This window comes from Panthera uncia, chromosome B1, assembly GCF_023721935.1.
Source record: "Panthera uncia isolate 11264 chromosome B1, Puncia_PCG_1.0, whole genome shotgun sequence".
In the NCBI taxonomy this organism is placed as follows: domain Eukaryota; kingdom Metazoa; phylum Chordata; class Mammalia; order Carnivora; family Felidae; genus Panthera; species Panthera uncia.
Window position 1 is genome coordinate 66,467,960 of NC_064811.1, and position 23,789 is coordinate 66,491,748.

General features: G+C 36.9%; 1 protein-coding gene across 29 annotated transcripts in view; it reads right to left on the minus strand.

The window, feature by feature from the left end:
- SEC31A (SEC31 homolog A, COPII coat complex component) overlaps positions 1-22,839 on the minus strand; it is a 71,677-nt gene extending 48,838 nt beyond the window's left edge. For 26 of the 29 annotated variants that reach the window (XM_049630767.1, XM_049630761.1, XM_049630759.1 and 23 more), the window contains exons 1-6: positions 11,176-11,254; positions 10,388-10,511; positions 8,326-8,524; positions 6,039-6,134; positions 5,004-5,144; positions 3,510-3,652 (exon numbers count right to left, since the gene is read on the minus strand). In XM_049630767.1, the coding sequence (XP_049486724.1) occupies positions 3,510-3,652; positions 5,004-5,144; positions 6,039-6,134; positions 8,326-8,524; positions 10,388-10,511; positions 11,176-11,254 (782 nt within the window). The other 3 variants (XM_049630738.1, XM_049630737.1, XM_049630764.1) reach the window with 3 other exon arrangements.
- Between the last annotated feature and the right edge of the window lie 950 nt (positions 22,840-23,789).

Consider the following 23,789-nt stretch of genomic DNA (forward strand, 5'->3'; position numbering starts at 1 on the left):
CCGACTTCAGCTCAGGTCATGATCTCACGGTCCGTGAGTTCGAGCCCCGCGTTGGGCTCTGTGCTGACCGCTCAGAGCCTGGAGCCTGTTTTGGATTCTGTGTCTCCCTCTCTCTCTGACCTTCCCCCATTCATGCTCTGTCTCTCTCTGTCTCAAAAATAAATAAATGTTAAAAAAAAATTTAAAAAAAAAAAAAAAAAAGAGTCCGACTTCGGCTCCAGTCATGATCTCATGGTTCGTGAGTTTGAGCCCCGCATTGGGCTCTGTGCTGACAGCTCAGAGCCTGAAGCCTGCTTCAGATTGTCTGTCTGTCTGTCTGTCTGTCTGTCTCTCTGACCCTCCCATGCTAATGCTCTCTCTTTGTCTCTCAAAAATAAATGTTAAAAAAAATTAAAAAGAAAAAGCTAAAATCTTTGTAAAAATTTTAAGGACAGTAAGATGTACAGCCTTATATTCCTCACCCTGACTCACTGATTTGGCCACATTTACTTAATGTGTTTCTCTCTCTCTTTCTCTCTCTCTCTCTCTCCATATATACACTGACCACTTGAGAGTTATTTGCAGATACTATGACATGTCACCCCTACACTTATCTCTGAGGATATAAACATTCTTCTGTGTAGCCATAATACAATTACATACTGAAAATATTTATTATTTATATGTAACATTTAAAAATATATAGTCTGGGGGCGCCTGGGTGGCTCAGTTGGTTAAGTGTCCGACTTCGGCTCAGGTCATCATCTCGCGGTTCATGGGTTTGAGCCCCACGTCAGGCTCTGTGCTGACAGTTCAGAGTCTGGAGCTTGCTTCAGATTCTGTGTTTCCCTCTCTCTCTGCCTCTCCCCCACTCATGCTCTGTCTACCCTTTCTCTCAAAAATAAACATCAAAAAAAATTTTTTAAATAAAAATATATAGTCTATTCAAATTTCCACAATTGTATCAATAATATACTTTATAACAATCCTCCCATTAGAATCTAATCATGCATGTCAAGAATTTCAAGGCATGTCAAGAATGACTTTGAAAGAAATCTGTACATATTTAATATCACATTTTAAAGATCACTTAGGTTCTTACTAAGTATTAAAGACAAAAATATCACAGAATTATAGAGCTGGAAGGGACCTTAAAGATCCTATAATGTAACTCTTGCATATACTAGAAGGAGAAAATTGAGAAACTAGAGAGTTGATTTGCTCCTAGCACTCAGTATGGTTTTCTGTCTTGCTAAATTATGATCACTCCTAAAACTGGCAGTACAATAAAGTGTTAAGAGCATGGATTCTGGGATCAGAAAGTTTGGGTCGGAAGTAAGCACTTGACATAGGCCAAGTTTACCTTGCTGAGCCTCAATTTCCAATTTGTAAAATGGGTTAATAGGATCTATACCACAGGTTTGTTATGAGAATTAATCAAGCTAACATTCATAGTGTTTGTACATTTTACATGTTATATAAATGTTAGTTGTCCTCCCACCATAATGTAAGTTCCCCGAGGGCAGAGATTTTTGTCTGTTACATTACTGAATCTCAGTACAGTGCTTGGTACAGAGCACATGTTCAAGAAGTATGTGTTAAATGAATGAATAAAACCTTATCTAACAGAAAAATATTAAGACTTTTCAGAATCATCCTTTCTTTACTAAAAAGCTGATTGAAGCATAACATCTGAATAGGATTACATTTTTACTGCACTCTTCTCCTAAAGCTAAAGTAGAGGTCACAAACTTTAAGACTTCTCCCAGTGGGAGAAAAGGGATTTAAAGCTTTAGTATATATATCCCTAAATAGGAAAGAAAGCCCCAAAGTACTTAGAAAATATTAGAGCTAGCAAGCTAACTAGCTAGCTAGCTAGTTAGCTTTATTTATTTATTTATTTATTTGTTTGTTTGTTTGTTTGTTTCAGGGCCCCTGGGTGGCTCAGTTGGTTAGGCATCCGACTTCAGCTCAGGTCATGATCTCACAGTCTGTGGGTTCGAGCCCCACATCAGGCTCTGTGCTGACAGCTCAGAGCCTGGACCCTGCTTCGGATTCTGTGTCTCCCTCTCTCTCTGCCCCTCCCCCATTCATGCTCTGTCTCTCTCTGTCTCAAAAATAAATAAACGTTAAAAAAAATTTTTTTTTTAAAAAGTTAATATTATAAATCTTCTAGGAGAAGCCACAGGAGAAACGTTTTGTGTCACTGAGTTAGATAAAGTGTTTTTTGATAGGTCACAAAAAACACAAATATTTTTTAAACTTATAAATTGGACATAATCAAATTTAAACTTTTGCTTTTTGAAAGACCATGTTTAAGAAAACAAAAAGACTGGGGCGCCTGGGTGGCTCAGTCGGTTCAGTGTCCGACTTCAGCTCAGGTCATGATCTCAAGGTTAACGAGTTTGAGCGCTGCGTAGGGTTCTGTGCTGACAGCTCAGAGCCTGGAGCCTGCTTCGGATTCTGTGTCTTCTTCTCTTGCTCCTCACCCACTCACACACTGTCTCTCTCTCTCTCTCTCAAAAATAAACAAACATTAAAAAAAATTATAAAAAAAAAAAAGACTTAATTTTTAAAAAATGTTTATTTACTTTAGAGGGACAGAGAGAGACACAGTGTGAACTGTCTAGGGGCAGAGAGAGGAAGACACAGAATCCGAAGCAGGCTCCAGGCTCCGAGCTGTCAGCACAGAGCCCAATATGGGGCTTGAACTCAATGAACCATGAGATCATGACCAGAGCCAAAGTCGGACCGACTGAGCCACCCAGGTGCCCTAGAAAATACTACCATTAAAAGAGATTTGTTTCTTGTTTAAAACCATGAAAAAAATATGTATAAACCCCTGGACACCTGAATATCAATGACAGGAAATGTGCCAAATTACCAACTAAATTTAATGCTACCAGAATTCACATAAGTAATTTCTCATATCTTTTGATTTTTTAAATTTTTATTAATTTGTAAAGATTTTATTTCTTTAAAGTAATCTCTACACCCAAGGTGGGGCTCAAACTCCATAACCCCGAGACCAAGGGTTGCACGCTTTACCCCTCACATCTATGTAGAAAATCTGCACATTTATTAAAATTGAAAGCAGAACAACCCAGCTAATTTCTCAATAATGCTTTTAAACTAAAATAAAAACTTAGAAATAAAACAAACTTTTCAATTGTTGCTTGTCACTGAATGTTATGGAAGACTCTTCATAAGCATGATGACCCTAATAAAGATCAAATTGTATAATGTCATGAGTTGTCCCAAAGTGCTGTGATATACTGGAAATTTGATCTATTAATTATTACATGAAATAAGCAGTGGAAAATCCTTTTACACATTTTTGTACTGTTATAATATGAATTTTTGGGAACAGAAAATGAGATGACTACTGCTTCAAATAAAAACCATTTAACTTTTACAGGATAGAGACAAAGGAGATTCCTTAATTTAAAAATAATTATCTGATAATTCAAAGAAGTAAATATGTTTTTACAAATAAATAAATCAAGTTCCTTAGACGAGCAGCAGGATACCTGGCATGATTTTCCAAGACACGGAGTGGAGAGGAAGCAAAGCGAAGATCCCACATCTGGACCACTGGTAATCTATCATCCTCAGAGGCAAGGACCATCTGAGTCGCAACATCAGGATGCCACGCCAACCCAGAGCAATGCATCTGCAGATAGTTAAGGCTCACACTGTATCAATCCTATTACTTTATGAAGAGCCAAAATGAGCTTGAGGAATATGCCTTTGTTGAAACAAACAGTAGAAAACATCAGCTCAGGCTTAGTTTATTTAAAAAAAAAAAAAAACCTAAACTTAAAACTATTAAATTTTGAACCCTGACAGCTATCTTCAGAGCCTGCATTTGGAGATGTCAAGCTATGATGCTTCTTGATTAAATGATTAAATAAAAGGATTAAATTTTATTAAACAGTCTTAAAACAGTAGTTTTAAAGTAAAAGGTTGAATGTTTTCAATTCATCTCGCTATTCAATACACATCACCATTCTGGATCAGAATAATTCTGTACCAAAAATGAGTTTACCTGTCAAAATTGTAACTAGGAGGAAAGTTTTATATAAATTTAAATTTAATACTTTCAGAAAAATGAAAACAGATAAAAGATTATAATAACAAAAAAATCCACACCTTTCCTCTATTTTGCCAGAAAAATCAAGACAAAATGTCTAAAGCAACAACTACCATTTAAATTTTCACATAGAATAAGTTAACATTACTATTGAGAATTACCTGGAAGTTTAGGTCCCACTAAATATTCCAGAAGATGACTGAAATGCTTATTGAAATGCTTTATTCAACTGAAACTTGTTTTAAATTCCTAATTCATTGGAAAACAATACCCTGATGAAATATTCTTCTAAATAGTTTTTTGCTGTTATAGTTAAATTATATATACATTCTCGGATTTAGGCAAACTTATTTCTAAAAATGTCAAACTAAATAATGTAATTAAAAACAAACAAAATAAGGCCCTAAATTATGTCTAAATTATTTTATAGCACACTGTCACACAGTATTAAGGAATCTGTAAGGTCAAAAATTTAATGTGTTATACAGCTACATCTACTGGGCAAGTAGGAGAATATTAGCTCACTTTAGCAGTACTTAATGAGAGGAGATGAAGCCAGGAGTTTGGCAACTACAAGTTCATAGTCACACAATTACTAGCAGGAAAAATTTGTGTGTTCTAGAGAAAGCTAAAGATAAAATATTACTATAATACTTTGAAACAGCTAATAAAATAAAAACAATCAGTATATCAGGGAAGAAGCTATTTAATTAACAATCTCTCCCTTCATTATTAATAATATCCAACATGGTTTATTGGAAACTTTATTATTTTCCCCAAGGAAAAATCTTCTCATTCCAACATGATTGGTCCATGAAAAGACAGGATTTGCCTTTATAAAAATCTGATTTGCTGTCAACACGGACAAACAATATAGAAATACCTACAGCAGAACCATAACATGTTTGTTATAAATCAATCATATACTTACCCTGTTACTATGGTCACTGACTTTGATGATAGGTTCATTTTTTCTAAGATCCCATACAGTGGCCCGGCCACTGGGACTGGCTGACGCTAAAATATGCTGGACTTGTCTGTTCCATGCAATGCAGCTGATATCTTCTGGAGGCTAAAAGGAATAAACTACTAAAAACTATTTCCCAATTACGGTCAAATTTAACTATAAAATCTGATCCTTCTTTTTAAGAAGGGATTAATTTAAATCTGACCTATTCATTCCACAAATTTTTTATATTCATAAGTTCTCAATATATACAATACATCTTAAAGCTCAGATATATGCCACTTCAAGTATATTACCTTGTTTAATACTGTCTCATTCACCAGGCATTTATTAAGCTCCTGCTATAAATCAAGCACTTTTTCTTTACTTTGCAACTGCCACAAGGTAGATAATGAACTACAAAGTAGACGGTGATCAGTATGACAGACAACTAGGGAGAACAAAAGTTACAGCCTAGACCACTAGAAGAATATCTTTATAAATGGTAGATATTATGCTACCATTACGCTACCTCTAAGATTGCCAAAATGTTGGGGTCCATTATAAGATAAACTTCAAGGAGGCAAGTGGAGGATTGTTCTCTCTTATTAGAAATACATAGGAAAGGGATGGAGTTGTTTTTTTAAAGATTTCATTTCCTTTCTAGTCTATGACTTTTATTCTGTGGTTGGATATTGTCAAAATACTACACAATGCAAAATACTATACTATATATAATATTATATCTGAAAAAACTACCAGAGACTTGTCTATTTTATTCACTACTATATGTCCAGTACATCAAACAATATCTTGTGTTAGGCACTGAATAAATATTTGCTGTTGAGGAGTCACTGATACCTTGAAGAAACACATTTACTAATACTGTACTTTACAATACCTAAGGAAAATCAATAACAACACTGATTTTAAACAAATATATTTTGTGTGGAAAAAAATGAAATAAGTGTTGAAGAACTGACTTTGGTTATTTTGATTACATTAAAATCAACACAATACCTGTGTTTTCGCTCCTGGTGTCATTGGAGTTGCAAAATTGTTGAGATCCCAAATGTAGATTTCAGATTCATTAGCACCAGAGGCTACCAGATTAGTCTGCAGTAAGAAATAATTAATAACTAAACAGCATTTAAGAATAATTAAGAGAACTCAGAATTAACTGTTCAGAGATGGAAAGATCTAGGAGTTTTAGGGCACACGACTTTTCTGTTTAATTAAAAAAAGCAGAACTCAAGAATTCCTAAATACTATGCATAATGATCTGAAACTGTGATAGTGTTTTATTTTTGTTTTTAATTAAAAAAAATTTTTTTTAACGTGTATTTATTTTTGAGAGACAGAGAGATGGAGCACAAGCAGGAAAAGGGTAGAGAGAGAGAGACACAGAATCTGAAGCAGGCTCTAGGGTACGAGCTATCAGCACAGAGCCTGATGCGGGCTTGAACTCACGAACTGAGAGATCATGAACTAAGCTGAAGTCAGATGCCTAACTGACTAAGCCACCGAGGCACTCCATGAAACTGCAATAATGTTTTAGAGACGTGTATTATAAAATTCTACTTCATTCACAAGATAACATGTCTACTGACATGATAAGACATTAAAAAAATAATTATATGGATAAATTCTTAAACAATCATGCAACCATATGGGGATTATCATTTCTGCATCCCTAGAAGGGCATCTGATTGTAAAAGGCAAAAACAGACAAAACCAATTATTGCTTTCAGACCAATAACTGAATCCTAAAATAACAGCATCTATCTACAGATACCTCAAAGCCAGCTCCTGGAGCCGGACCAATACAGGGCTACAAAAATCTCGTGTCTCTTGTCTTAAATCCTCATGTACTGCTAGTTCATTTACACTCAATCTTGTTCTGGGTGGCAGTATTTCTAGGTTATCTCTGTTGCATACCTTAAGGATCAACAATACCCTAAAACTGTGATAGGAAGTATAGAAAGATAATGAGTTTCATATATTGACTTTCATCCCTTATTATTCATTCTTATTATAAATTCTTCCCTGATCGACCATCATGTAACTATGGAAATAGAGGAATTCTATGGTTGTAGTCACCTATAATACAACACACTAACCAATAATCAGCAGTTGTTTCATTAGCAAAAGAACTAGCTATCTAACCTAAAGAGTAGGTACCATAAACTATAGAAATGAAGTTTGGGTTTCTGTATTTCTGTATCCTAAGTACCTATTTATAATACAAGAAAAATAACTATTTTAAACTTTTTATTTGAGAGCGAGCATGAGCTGAGGAGAGGGGCAGAGAGAGGGGGAGAGAGAGAGAGAAAGAAAGAGAGAAAAAGTGAATCTTAAGCAGGCTCCACACGCAGTGTGGAGCCCAACTCAGGGCTCAACCCCACGACCCTGGGATCATGACCTGAGCTGAAATCAAGAATCAGAAGCTCACCCCACTGAGCCACCCCAGTGGCCCCATTTTAAACTTTCTTAAGATAACATTTATGTTTTGGTTGTTATGCTCTACTATCTTATTAATTCAAGATCTTTACTAACCAATACATCTATATAGTTAATATTCAGTAATGCTTATGATGGCAAGAGACTAACTCTTGTCTACCCATTAGATTGGCACTGTATTTGTTTTTATTTGATATTTGATAGATTATTTGATAGAGCAGTAATCGCTGTCATGAATACAAAGTTTTTCAATTAATAAAACAGAGGATTAACCAGACACCACAGCACTAGCCTAATGCTGAACTAGCACAAACTTTTAAAAGTCATTGTTTCCAACCTCTGGAGCTCCTAATGTTTAATAAAAAATATCCTCAGATGGCATTACAGCTCCAGATTTGTAGAATTAAACCCATCAGCCTTATCCCCTCCATAGAATTATTATCATTTACCCTGATCCCAACTCTGAACCCTCCATTCTTCAAAAAAATACACTCACTCATCAACCTGCACAGGCACACATTTTTAGCTTTCAATTCCAAGACTGAGGCATAGTAGATTTATATATATATTTTTTAATGTTTATTTATTTTTGAGAGAGACAGAGAGAGACAGAGTGTGAGCAGGGGAGGGGCAGAGAGAGAGGGAGACACAGAATCTGAAGCAGGCTCCAGGCTCTGAGCTGTCAGCACAGAGCCCAACACAGGGCTCAAACTCACGAACCATAAGATCATGACCTGAGGTGAAGTCGGACGCTTAACCGACTGAGCCACACAGGCACCCCTCATATTCTTATTTCAAATAAGCAGCACATATCTCAAGAATTATGAATAAATGTCAAAAGTCTAACCTGGAAAATATTCACATCCAAGGCTCTTACTGGGCCGGTATGCTTGTCATTTTGGGCAATCACAACTTCCTTGTCTCCAGCTATAATTTTAGAAGGATCATAAAGAATAATATTTCCATTTTCACCACCTGCAATCAGAACTCCAGAGACATTTCCTTTGGAATCCATATTATAAGGCCCCCAAATCAAGTTGTGGTACCTTTAAGAGAAAATGAGTAAATGACTCATTTTTTAAGTCAAATAACTATAGAAAAGAATTTGAAATTACATATTTAATTCCTATGTTTTCATAAATAATCTAAAAACACTGCTTTTCCTCTATTCCTGGTAACTGTGCATGACTTGGTGAAATAGCATTTTAGTTTTTATTTGTATTCATATGTGCATATTTGATTTTATAATCTTAAAGAGTAAAAATTTTTTGGTAGAGGTAATATAGTTATCACAAAGTATACCTGATTTGTGTGTCAAAATATATGGGCTTAAGAATGGTTTTACCATTTAGAAACTGTGAGACCCTGGGTGAGTTACTTAATCCTCCTAAGCTGCTTTTAGTTCACCTGTAAAATAGAGCTAATAACCATTTCCCTTGATATTGTTTGATTACAGAAGTACTCACTGACAAGTGGTCTGTTAAATAGTAAAGGTGTTAAAGGAGTTATATGGAATTTTCTTTACATATGTGTGTGTGTGTGTGTGTGTGTGTGTGTGTGTGTGAATTTTTTAGTTTACTTATTTATTTAGAGAGAGAGATAGAGAGAGTACAAGCAGGGAAGGGGCAGAGAGAGAGGAGAGAGAGAATTCCAAGCAGGCTCTATGCTGTCAGTGCAGAGCCTGACATGGGGCTCAATCGCACGACCTGTTAGGTCTGACCTGAGTCGAAATCAAGAGTCAGACACTTAACCAACTGAGTTACCCAGGCGCCCTGAAATTTTCTAAGAAAAGTCATGTATTATGACAGTGGAAAAATGACATCAAAATTATGTCTATTATGACAAGTGCCCCCAGTGGTGGACAATAAAAGATTATAGTTTGAAAGGAGATGAAATATGAAGGTGGCATGAGGTATATAATGAAACAAATGGTGGTGAGTAGAAAACCTGATAGACAAAATGCATCTGAAGCTCCCATCACAGGGGAGGGCTCTGAAGATGAGAGGTCCATTGAGACTTCATGATTTGAGCTATGTGAAGCTATGTTAGCTAGGGTACAATCTCTTCACCAAAATCTGCCAAACTACTGAGACAATAAAGCATATTTTACTACTCAGATGAAAGGGTTCTTTTTCTGCATTACAATAGGGTGTTAAGTACTTGGAAAGGCGATCCAAATAACACTGTATCAAAAATCATGTCAATAAAAATCTCTGTGAAATGTTTTTAAATATAGATAAGTACAAGGAAAAAATAAAAATAACCTACCATTCAGAGATAATCCTATTAACATCTTATTATTATCTTAACAACATTTTAATATTATCCAACCACTCCTTTTTTTGACCATACTTATCCTTTTTTTGTAAACAGGTGAGATAAAGAAGGTAAAAGAAAGTATGTCTACTGTATCATGAGGAAAAAAACTACTGGAAAAGAGCCTTTCCCTCCTATCCCACACATCAATCAGCAATAAAAAAGTCTTTTACTTCCACAGAAATTCACTCATATAGGGAGGGAGGCAGGCAAGCCATAAAAGACTCATAAATACAGAGAACAAACTGAGGGTGGATATGGGGGTGGGGGAGAGGGGAAAATGGGTGATGCACATTGAGGGCACTTGTTGAGATGAGCACTGGGTGTTGTGTGTAAGAAATGAACCACGGGAATCTACCCCAAAAACCAAGAGCACACTTTATACACTCTATGTTAGCCCATTTTAGAATAAATTATATTAAAAAAAAAAAATAGAAATCCACTCATATACTTTTTCTCAAAATATTTCATGTAATTGATGGTATTCCTTGCAGTTTCTAATAATACCCTATTTATAGATAAATTAGGCATCAACCACAACATAATAATCACAACCATAAATAATGTGAATTTAAGATTAATCAACCTCATACCTGTGAGAAGAAGAGAAAGTGGCACAAGATTTCATATCCAAGGATGGGTCAGAAAGGTCTAATTCAAATATCTCAAGGGAAGCATTGGTACTAAATGTGGCATCCAACTGCTGAGCAGATGTTCCTATAGAAAATACATTTATGGTGAGTACACATGCAAAAATAAAAGACTTGGAGAAAACCATACAAAACAGAAATTAAATGCATGTTTTTCAATTATCTCATTCATGAATGCTGCATTAGTGACTAAAATCTCAGGATATGTGCCATTGAACAGATGCTTAAATTACTACAGCAATGAGATTCTGACACAAGGCTTAGAGATAATGCTTCTAAGAGTGGGTAGCGAAGATAATTTTTTAAACATGTAGATGTTTATTATTTACAATGTCCGCTTATAGCTACAAATGATGTAACTCTTCATATAAAAATGCTAGCATCAAAATTGTTCTTCATTCATTCAAATCAATACTTAGCTTTTTTTTTTAACATGTTATCTATCGTGCTTAACACTGGAGGAATAATGATGAAAGAACTCTTATGAAGTGGGGAACACACTATAAATGTAACATATCATGATTAATGCTATAATGAACAAGGTGCTAAGGAAACAGAGGAAGGTCACTGAACGCAGTTCACAAGGAGGATGGAGGTATCCTGCTAGGGAAGGAGAGGCTTTCTAGAGGAGATGAAGCTTAATATGAATCTCAAAAGAACAGGCACGGATAGGCCAAATGTGGAAAAGAAGAAATAAGTGACTCCTACTATGTTCTCTCTGTTGAACTTACCTGTAGCTAGGTAAATGGGATGATTCTGGGCAGGGCTCCAGGCCTGCATGGCTGTACGGTCTACTTCCTTTAACTTCATCCTGCTAAAGAGAATATTTTATATAGAAATAAACTGAACATGTCAAAACATAGAAGGGCGCCTGGGTGGCTCAGTCGGTTAAGTGTCCGACTTCGGCACAGGTCATGATCTCACGGCTCGTGAGTTCGAGCCCCGCGTTGGGCTCTGTGCTGACAGCTCAGAGCCTGGAGCCTGTTTCAGATTCTGTGTCTCCCTCTCTCTCTCTCTCTGACCCTCCCCCGTTCATGCTCTGTCTCTCTCTGTCTCAAAAGTAAATAAACATTAAAAAAAAAAATTAAAAAAAAAAAACATAGACTTTTTTTACATAGAAATACACTTAACTAATGACTACATCATTAGAATGTTCAAATGCCAATAAATCAAACTGGTTTCGTTATCATTTGTCAGGAATGTTCAATAGTAGAAAGAAGAAAAACTTGTTAAATTATATTGAGACAAATACAGGGCTTTTCGAATTGTTTACAAATTACAGTCCTTCAACTGAAAAATCAGTCTGAAAAAAAAAAAAGAAAACAATACAGAGTGAGGGACTAACTTTGCTACACAATATACTTCTCAGATAAGGACGGGTGGCGGTACATCAGGGGCCAGAGAAGGCACGCAATAAACAAGGTACATCTTCTGAAAGCAGGACTACTAAATTGCAAGAGCAGTTTTAGAAATTAATTTTAAATTAAAACAGGGTAATTTCAGAGAAGAATGTAGTAACATCACAGATTTTAAAGATAAATTTAGCAGAAATTTTAAATAGCCGGTCACTCCAAGCTACGGTTCCATATACCACTAGTTTATTTATTTTCTGTTAAAGTCACTTTGGTAGAAAAATACTGTGCTGTAGTTTTAAAAAAAATTTTTGTTATTGTACATAAATATATTACATGGCACAGTATTCCACTGTAAGATGTACCATAATTTACTTACTTCGTCCACTACTGGTGAACACTGGAGTTGTTTTTAATCTTTTGCTATTTTTACAAACAATGCTGAAATAAATAGCCATATGGACATGTTATTCCATTCATGGGCCAGGATAGCTATAAATTTCCAGAAGCAAAACTGCTGGGTTAAAGATAACGCAATTCTGGGGCACCTGGATGGTTCAGCCAGTTAACCGGCAGACTCTGGATTGTGGCTCAGGTAATGATCTCGCAGTTCATGGGTTTGTGAGTTCGAGCCCCACAGTGGGCTCTGCACCTGCTTGGGATTCCCTCCTTCTCTCTCTGCCCCTTCCCCACTCATGCTCACTTTCTCTCCCTCTCAAAAATAAGATTTAAAACCTTAAAAAGAAAGATAAATGCAATTGTAACATTGATGGTTATTGTCAAGTTGCTCTCCATAATCACTATACTGTTTCACACCCTCTACCACCTTACAAGAGGAACACTTTTAGATTTTTACCAATGATAGATGAACAATGTTTACTCTTAAGTAGTTACAATTTGCATTTCTGATACCATAATGTTGAGCATCTTTTTATAAGGTTATGGGCCATCCATAATACACCTTTTCTGTCTATCCTTGTCTATACTTCTTGCCTATTTTTCTACTGAGTTGTCTGTCAGACTTTATTTTTTTACTTTGGTTACGATTTTTTTTTCTTACCTTTCACAAGATTTTGATTCTTTTTCTTAACGTTTATTTATTTTGAGTGGGAGAGAGAGAGAGAGCGCGCGCATGAGCAGGGGAAGGGCAGGGCAGAGAGAGAGGGAGATAGAGAGAATCCCTCGGACCTTGATCCCATGAACTGTGAGATCATGATCTGAGCCGAAATCGAGCTGTACACTTAACCAACTGAGCCACCCAGGCGCCCCAAGATTTTGACTTTTAAAAAAATAGATTTATCAGAGCTGTTTCAGGTTCACAGAAAAACTGAGTGAAAAGTATAGAGTTCTCACATACCTCTCTACCTTCTCCCCCATCCCCCTCCCCTCACCCCCACACCAGCCTTTCCCACCATAAAACTGTCCTGTACCACAGTAGTGTATTTGTTACAACCAACCTATGTTGGTGTATTACTATCAAGCAAAGTCCACGGTTTACTTTAGGGTATACTCTTTGGGTTTTGACAAATGAATAATGACACATATCCACCTACCCACAGTTATAGTATCATTCAGAAGTTTTCCTGCCCTAAAAATTCTGTGTTCCACCTCTTTATCCCCCTCCTCTCCCCATCCCTCCTCCTCCTTCCTGCCAACCACTGATCTCTTTCCTTCTCCTCATACTTTTGCCTTTTCTAGAATGTCATTTAGTTATAATTAGATAGTATGTAGCCTTTTGAGATTGGCTTCTTTCACTTAGCAAGAGGCATTTAAAATTCTTCCCTGTCTTTTTGTGACTTGATAATTCATTTCTTTTTATCATGGAAAAATATTCCATTGTATGGAGGTACCATGAATTAGTAGTCACATTTATCATTTTTTAAAAAATGGTTTCTGAATTTTGATTAACTACAAAGGCCTTTTGCATGCCAAGGTTATAAAGAAATTCACCCATATTTTTCTTCTAGGCAAATTCATTTGTGGCTTTTCTTTTAAATTTTGACTCAGGTCCTGGTATACGATGTATGTTCATAGTTTATTTTTTTATTACAACAAAACTATTGAAAAGTCTATCTTTTTCCTACTAATTTTAAGATAATCACTTTTATCATGTACTAAGTTCCTATATTTAGGCTTATATTCCTATAGGTATTATGATGTAGATTAGGATTTATATTCCTGTATATATTTAGGTTTATTTCTGGATTTCCATTCCTTATGTCCATCTGCTGTTTATTTACATGCTAGCACTCCACTGTTTTAAATACTAAGGCTTTATAGAAGTATGATTCCAATAACCTCTATCCATTGCTTTTCTCCCACCCTATTTTTTTTTTTTTTGCTATTATTACTGTTTATTTTACTACATAAACTTCAGAATAGTTCTTGTCTAATTCCAGAAAAAAAGAGAATGTTAATATGTTTCCTGAATCTGCATCAAATTAATAAACTTATGGTCAGGGGCGCCTGGGTAGCTCAGTCCGTTAAGCATCTGACTTCAATTCAGGTCCTGCCCTTGTGGTTCGTGAGTTCAAGGCCCACATTGGGCTCTGTGCTGACAGCTCAAAGCCTGGAGCCTACTTTGGATTCTGTGTCTCCTTTTCTCTGTGCCCCTTCCCCACTCATGATCTCTCTCTCTCTCTCTCTCTCAAATATAAACATTTAAAAAAATTAAAAAAAATAATAAATTTATGGAGAAACTGACATAATGCAGAATCTTCCCAATAAGAACATGTTGCCTTTTAAGTCTTCTTTTTTTATCTTTCAGTATTATTTTAAGCTTTTTGACATATTGGGTTTGTTTATTCCCAAGTATTTTATGTTTTGGTTTGTTTGTAAATGTGGCTCACCCCTAATCCACCCCTATTATATAGACTGTCTTGTTATTGTTATACAAAGGCTAATAGTATTTGTACTACCATATTAAACAGTAGCAATAACAGTGGGATTTCTTGTTCCTTTCTTTAGTGGAAAAGCCTACTATATCACCATGGAGCATGACTTTAGGATTTGAAATACACATACATATGCACATATAGATATAAATATATATAATGTAAGGAAATTAGCCATTGATTACTGTTTTATTCAATGCTGTTTATAAAGACCAGGTATTAAATTCTGTCAAACGTTTTTATTAGGTAATCAGAATGAACAGATTCTTCTTCTTAGGTCTATCACTGAAACAAATTATACTAACAGATTTCTTAATATGGACCATCTTTTTGTACCTTGAATAAACTTCTCATGATGTATTTCTACTAACGTGTTGCTAGATTCCATTTGTTTAACAGAATTTTGCTTCTAGAGTTGTGAGACTGAGTCTATTCTTCTTTTGTGCAATCTTGTCACGTTTTGATACCAATGTCATAACACTTGAGTCATAAAAAAAAGTTTTCCTTCTTTTTCTATGCTCTAAAACAACTTCAATAACAGCATTGGAATTATTGGTTCTTCAAAGATTTAGCAGAATTCTCTCATGAAACATGTGGGCTGGGTACTTTTGAAGGTCTTTTATGGAAATTGATCTATTTGAATTTCCTTTATACAAAGTCATTTTTGTAAATTATATTTTCCTATGATAATCCTTTAATTTTTTTTCTTTACGGATTTTCTCATTATTTCAGACTTGAACAACACAGACTCACGATTCTTTTAATTTATGCTATTTGTTTACTAGTCTTTATTACATATATTTGTGTTTTGCTTCCCCCTACCCTCCTCTTAGTAATTGATCAGCTTAGCTAGTGACTTGTTTATTTTCAAACAGCCAATTTAGTAGTTTAGTAGTCCTTTTTGTTTTCTAATTCATCAATTTCTTTTATTTGTATTAATTCCTTCCTTCCACTCTCTTTTCATTTACTTAGATCTTTTCCTAACTTTCTAAGTTAAATGCTTAACCCACTCATTTTTGTTACTTATTTTTTGTAAGTATTTAAGGCTTTGAATTTTCTCTGAGTAATGCTTTAGCTAGATTACATGTATTTCTTGTATTTTCATCACTATGGTCATCTACATATTTTGTGATTTCCATTTGTAGTCTCCATTGATCCAAGAGTTGACTGAATTTAATATGCAAGTGGAAGGGTCTTTTACTGTATTGTGATTGTTTTTTATAGTATCTCTCCTTTCTAAAATTTATTGAAGTTTTCTTTGGGGCCTATATAGAAGGTTTTGTAAATGTTTCATGAGATCTAAAAAGAACAGGTACTCTGTTTTCAGGATCAAGATCAATATATATTAATCGAATCTACTCTATTGACTTAATTGTTTAGGTTGTCTACAGCCTTACTGTTTTTCCATTTGATCTGTCCCGGACCAAGAACAGTGAATTAAAGGTCACTACTACTAATGTATTTGTGCTTATTTTTCCTGTTATCTCCCGAAAGTTGCTTTGTTACTTAACACATAGTTATTTGGTTGACAGGTGTTCATAATATTAAATGTTCATTGTCAAATACACATTTATAGCTTTGTATAGTATTGCTCTTCATTTTAAATAAGGCTTTGGGTCTGAATTCCACTTTATCTCATATTAAGACCCATATCAGGGGTACCTGGGTGGCTCAGTCAGTCAAGCATTCGGCTCTTGATTTCAACTCAGATCATGATCTCGCACTTTGTGGGACTGAGCCCAGCAATGGGCTCTGTGCTGACAGTGCGGAACCTCCTCGGGATTCTCTCTCTCCCTCTCTCTCTCTCTGCCCCTCTCCTGCTCACGTTTCACACTGTTTCTCAAAACTAAATAAATAAAGAGGGGCACCTGGGTGGCTCAATCGGTTAAGCACCCGACTTCGGCTCAGGTCATGATCTCGCTGTCTGTGAGTTTGAGCCCTGTGTCGGGCTCTGTGCTGACAGCTCAGGGCCTGGAGCCTTCTTCAGATTCTGTGTCCCCCTCTCTCTCTGCCCTTCCCTGCTCACACTCTGTCTCTCTCTCTCTCTCAAAAATGAATAAACATTAAAAAAAATTTTTTAAATAAATAAATAAAGAGAGCTTGTGTGGGAGTGAGGAGAGGGGCGGGGGGTGGAGTGGAGAAGAGGGAGAGGAGGAGGAGAGAGGGAGGGAGGGGGAGAGAGAGAGAGAGAGAGAGAGCGCGCGCGCATGCGGGAATATCCCAAGATAAGCATGGAGCCCCACACAGGGCTTGATCCCCCATGACCCTAGAATCATGACCTGAGCCCAAATCAAGAGTCAGATGCTCAACCGAGTCTTCTAGGTGCCTCTGCCCTTTTCAATTTTGAGCCCCTTTGTTTTCACTGGCTGTCTTCAATACAGAAAAAAAAAAAAATTTCAGATTTTGCTTAGTGATCCAATTTGAACATTTTTCAATAGATTAGCTAATAAGGCCATATAAAATTTACTGATATAAGTTTTTTCTTCCTGATTTGACAGGTATGATTGCTTAGTTCTATATTATTTTGCTATGTTTGGTTTTATAATTTAGAAATGTACTTTCCCTGTTGTCCATATTTGTGTATTTATAAATTTTCTGATAATTAGGATGACTTGTATTTTTGTTCTCATAAGTACTTCTGGTTCTATCTTAATAATTTAAAACAATATTATTTAGTGGCATCTGGGTTGCTCAGTCAGGTAAGTGTCGACTTCAGCTCAGGTCATGATCTCGTGGTTTGTGAGTTAGAGCCCTGCATTGGGCCCTGTGTTGACAGCTCAGAGCCTGGAGCCTGCTTCAGATTCTGTGACTCCCTCTCTCTCTGCCCGTCCCCATTTGCTCTCTGTCCTGTCTCTCTCAGAAATATATAAGCATAAAAAAAAACCCAGTATTATTTAGTACCATTAATCCTCTATTTCTTTACACCGTAATTACTGTGAGCACTAATGAAATCAGTTTTCATAATCTTACTGCCCCTCTTGTACTCCACAGTTATTACAGTCAACAGTATTATCTTTCTCGGTGTTTACCTTTGTACTGTTAAATATGCTTATACCTCCACTAACTGACTTGTCAGCTTTAAATAACGTCCTTTGACTCCCAGCTATTACAGATGAGGCAACCCATTAACTTATTCTATCTCCAATTTTTTTCTTACTTCCCACTTCTCTTAATTTTTTAGTTTTATAATGAATTCCTACATTATCAGATATTGAACATATACACTTTATTCTTTCTTCCTTATTCCCACCTTTGTTTTAGTCTCGGGTTTACAGTTAAATATATTCATTGCTCTCCAAGAGTACTTTTGCCAGCTTTCGCATTCATTTCTAGAGAATAAAGTTCATCCTCCAGTAGTTTCCTTACGAGGGCCTAAGACTAACGATATGCCCTGGGTCTTACATGTTCAAATTGTTTATACATGAAGAGTATTTTACAGATGATAAAAATGAAGGCACAGAAAGATTAAATAATTTGTACGTGCTAGCAAGGGACACAGCCAAAACTGGAACTCAGAAGTTTACTTCCAGAGTCCGAGCTCTTACTTGTTACCTTAACAAATTCAGGTATTCGATTTTAATCATAGAAGGCATACTAACATTTAGAAGAAATACTGACAAAACAACTAGGATGCAGGAGGACATTGAGAGAAGGAACGTATTTTAGAAACTGTGCTACGTTAGGCAAGAGTGGATTAGGAGGTTGCATCACGTGGTTAAAAGTAGTAGAGCCTTTGGAGTCAACACTGGATTTGACTATTGGCTGTGCTACTTATGATACTTTGGACACACTGTTTAACCTCTCTGAGCCCCACTTGTAAAATAGGGACAAAAGAGACTGCTTCATGGGATGTTGTGAAACTTAAATGAGATAATATATTTGAAATACGAGGCCAAACACAGTGCCCAGCACACAGGTTAACATGAGTTTTAATATGCTAACTACTTTTTAAAATTATTACTATCATGAGATTAACCAAGAAAACCATACATCTAGTTTCCTAAGACTATTCTGAAAAAAAGGGCAAAATCTCAATTTTCTAAGAAGTGAAAAAGAGGCCTATTTTCTATATATGAAATGTCCTCTTCCTCTGAGCCAACTGTCTTTAATAACAAGTTCAAGACCCAGTTCCTTCATAAGTACCCTAATGATCCAATACACAATTATCTAAATAATCTCTTAACTGTTTATACCACTTTAAACATATTATAATAAAGTATCTTATTCTATCTTAAAACTTTATAATACTCTATTAGTACCTATTGTTATATCTTTTTCCACTGCCTTTTCACCAACTGTTTTATATGGCATCTTGTCTCACTAACTAGACAAATAATGTCTTTTTTCAATAAAAAATTACAACTTTTACCCTTTCTGGACTCAAAATTGCTTAGCACAGGGTAAAGTAGATACAAAGTTTTCCTTGTTCAATTTTAAATGTTTATTAGGGAAATACAAAAAGACTGATGAGCTAGAAAGATTACTTTCAGGTAAAACATTTAATTTTTAAATTCTTAAGTGTTTAAAAGAAAAAATAACTTTAATAACTTTAACTTTTCTTATTTAAAAACTAGGGAGGGGCACCTGGGTAGCTCAGACAGTTAAGGGTCAGACTTGGGCTCAGGTCATGATCTCATGGTCCATGAGTTTGAGCCCCATGTTGGGCTCTGTGCTGGCTGCTTTGAATTCTGTGTTTCCCTCTCTCTCTTTGCCCTTCCTCTGCTCTCGCATTCTTTCTCTCTCAAAAATAAATAAACATTAAAAAAAAACACTTTTTTTTTTTAATAGGGAAAAATACTATTAGGGTAAAAAGACGTTTTTTTAAAGGGTAAAAAAGTTTGTTTTAAAAAAAGATTTTATAAAGTGTCTTAGAATAATTTCTAAAAGTGAAAACAAAACAATCATGTATATTAAAAAAAAAAAAACTAAACTGAACTACAGTATGTCTAAGAGCAAAGGTACAACAGAGGATACCTGATTCATGAACACTTAGTTAATGTGTAACATTTACTGAAAGAGAAAGAGACAAATTCATAAGCACATAAAATGGTTAAGTGGAAATTCAAAACATTTATAAAAGTCTACTTCTTGTCCTTAGCACTCAATGTTCCACTAGATGCAGTTCCACTTATTAACTTGTACTGAACACAAGGCTTCAATACCAGCTACTTTTTTTCCCCCCCAATCACTACAACAATGGCCTGGAACTACCTTATGTGGTCTGAATCTAATTAAATAAGAATACCATAATCTACCCACTGCAATCATTCTTAAAACACTAAGACTGCTATGAAAATACAACTTGCATATTTCCTTTTCTTAGAAATGATCATTTAGTTGTAACTAATTTTCTTAAAAATCTGAAGAAGGCTTAGATTAAACCAAGTGTACTTCCCCGAGTGAAGACTTGCTTTAAAAGCTTTGTGCAATTTTTTTTCAATATCAAATGTGATAAGAATTCACACTATGCAGACTTATTTCATTCAAGACTATTTTACAGAGAACAAAATCATTCTTATAATACAAAAAGAAAAGTGTGAGGACAGTGGCTTGTTCACATATGACATCTATAAGACAATATCTATGGCATAACAGTTTAGGGTATGGAGTCCAGAGCCAAACCCTCAGTTTAAATCCTAGCTCCATCATATCCTAGGCTCTGGCTTTAGGCATGTACCTTTACCTGTTGTGTGCCTTGGCTACCCATTTGGTAAAATAAGTATAATAAAAGTATGTACAAGAAGGGTTGTTGTGAGAATTAAATAAGGCATTACACAGAGGCCTTAGAACAGTGCCTGGCTCATAGTAAATGCATGCCTGTAAATGTCAGCTACTGCAAAAGTCACAACTTAAAATGCGTATCCCAAAGAATACACCTGAAGAATAATTTATGTTTCAGACTAGAACTCTTATTTTTTTGTCCAAGTTTCTCCCTACAACATGCACGTAGTTAAATGCATGCAATTTAGTGGAAGCTTTTTTCTTTCCGCTCATTTTCTAGTTGCTAATTTTGTAAAGCAATACTAAACTCCAACAGTACTATTTTCTCAAACATACCAATCTTACAATGCTCCATACAGAGATGACCCATTCTTCAGAAAGTAAAAAGTAGAAGAGTTTATGGAAATGGAAATTCTGACTCTCAAACCAGGAATACAATCTCTAGTTGGGACTGCCTTATTAAAAATCCATCTTGTGTGGGCAAATATCTCACCATGGATGGACAAATTTGTTCTAGAGGATTTATTGTTATCGATGTTCTAAGGCTCATTTCACTCAACCAAAAGAGCCAAATTGTGCACTGAACTAAATGGTGCCATACTTATCTAGAATCTAATAAATAAAACATTTTGAACTAAAATTAACCTAGGAATGACAACATTTCTGGGGCGCCTGGGTGATCCAGTCGGTTAAGTGACTGACTTCAGCTCAGGTCATGATCTTAACCGTGTGTGGGTTCGAGCGCCGCATCGGGGTCTGTGCTGACAGCTCAGAGCCTGGAGCCTGTTTCAGATTCTGTGTCTCCCTCTCTCTCTCCCTGCCCCTCTCCGGCTTGTCCTCTGTCTGTCGGTCTGTCTATCTCTCTCTCTCTCTCAAAAATAAATAAAACATTAAAAAAATTTTTTTTAAAGAATATTTCTAAAAACACTAAAAATCAATTGAATAATACCACTTGACAAGAATTTCTAAACTTCACGAAATTACATACAAAATTGTGTGTATTTTTTTTCTTTAAGTAGGCTTCTTTAAGTACCCCCACACAGGGCTAGAACTCCACCCTGAGATCAAGACCTGCTGAGACAGTCAGACGCTCAACCAACTGAGCCATCCATAAGCCCCTGTGCAGTGCATTTTTCTAGGAAGGTGATCCAATGCTTTCCTCAGGTCCTCAAAAGGGACTGTAATTCCAAAAAATTAAGAATCACTGCTCTTTACAGTTACAAATTTCTTTCTTTTCTTACGTTATTAGTTTCAAAAAGAACCTATGTATCTAAAATTAGGCAATATAATTCTTAATCCATTCCAATGTCACATTTCCCAAACAACCTTGGATGTGTGTAACATTAATTCACAACTACAAAAACACTTCAGGTTATCCAAAAGTTCTTAGAGTCTACAAACCTTCCCCAGGTCTATTTAATCAAGAGAGAGAGCACAGAAGAACCACTAAAAAACGATGAGTAAACTTCAGCCAATCCCAGAACAATCAGTATGTACAGAAAACGTAGGACGGTATGATAGAAGAGCAAGGCTCTGATTATTGATTGAATACAGTTACAATTAGCGACAAACACAATCACATTTCAGTTTTCTGTAGTTAGAAAGCAGTTTTGGAGAAAGGATTTATCACAGACCATCACTGCAACTTCAGAAAGACGAAATAAAATTAGTTGCTTATGCTCACATAAAAGTTCATAATGCCCACAAGCCCACGCAATATTTTTATTTATTTTTCACCTGCCCTGTAACTTGACCTCTCATCATAATAACTTATTAGCAAAGACATACAACACTTTTTGACATTTCCTTCGAGGAATAGACGGCAACTGGTAACTATCCTTAAAATAATCCAATCCTGGTTCAATGACAGTAGCTTCCAGTTAAAAACCTATGAACCTTTAAATCTGGCAACAGTTCAAATACAAACAAAAAAATCATAACCAAACTAAAATGAACCAAAGTGATCCTGAGGTTTGCTTCCTTCCCTCGCCCTTGGGGCCCGCACCTCTTTGTGCACAAGGCTGTGAGTGTCCTCTGACCTCAGACCCCCGTTACCGGACCTGGCACGACACCCTGTCGCAAGCCTCAGGGGAGCTCCTGCTCAGCAGTGGAAACGTTGGCGGATGTGGATCGGCGCGATCCCCGAAGCAGCCGTGACGCCAGGCGTTATCCAGACGGGCCCGAAACGAAGATCACGGACGCGCCGCCACCACAGACCGGGCCGCAGGCTGACGGGGACCAGCGGAGGCCGATGCCACGGTCGTAGCTTTCGCCTGTGTTCCACCTCAAGGCCCGAGGGCCGGCGAAGAAGACAGGGAGGAATAGGCAGACACACCTTGTGGGGACCCTCGGCGACCGGTTCCTGCGTTAGCGCGACGCCCGTCGGACTCTCCCAGCATTCGCCGCCGCCCCTCCTCCCGCCCCAAAGCCACCTCCACGTTCCGCTTCAACGTGGCAGCCACAGCCCCTCCCGGGCGGCCCGCGGACGCTTCCGGGAGCGACGCCTCGCCCCGCCCACTTCGGCGCGCTCCCCTCCACGACACTTCCGGGAGGGTTGGCAGGCTGGTGTGAGGAGCGTGTAGGTGGCGCGTGCTTGTGAGGTTGGGGGGACCCGTACTGAAGGGTGGCGTACAGGTTGAGGATGCGGTGACCCGGCATACGCGAAAAGAAAAAAAACAGGTCCTGCTGTGCTGGGTGTAGCTATCTGTTCGAAGAACGGCCGAGGCCTGCAAGAATGCCACGTAGATTTAGTCCTGCGAGACATCGTCAGCCTCTGCGACACTGCCAACACCGGACAAATCACTTGGAAATGGGGCTGCACGGCCCTAATTGCAGAAACTAATTTGTGATTGGGTTGGTTAAAAGTTGGTTCTACAGTATTGCTTTTGAGGACTTCAAAACCAAGTGATCTGACTATACCCGATGTCTGTTGTGGACGGTGTTGTTACTCCAGAGGCATAGTGGAGCCAAGTAGTCCAGTTAGCATCATATGGCACTATTTAAGATGTACTAGGGTTTGCCCTTAGTCACTGGGCTTCGCCAGACCCTGGCTTCGAATTAGTGTATTGTCTGGATGTTGTTTTTAGTTTAGGAATTGTTTTACAGCAAAGTAAAACCAGAGGAAAAGTACTTATAAACAATTGGAACCTGGATTCAACCCAGGTCTCCTAACTTCTAGGCCAGTTCTCTTCCCATTACACCAAAGAGTCAACCATCTCTTTCAAGTTTTTTCTTAAATTTTCTTTTTTACATTTATTTATTTTTGAGAAACAGAGTAAGACAAAGCGTGAGCAGGGGAGAGGCAGAGAGAGGAGACACAGAATCGGAAGCAGGCTCCAGGTTCTGAGCAAGTGGTCAACCCAGAGCCTCATGCTGGGC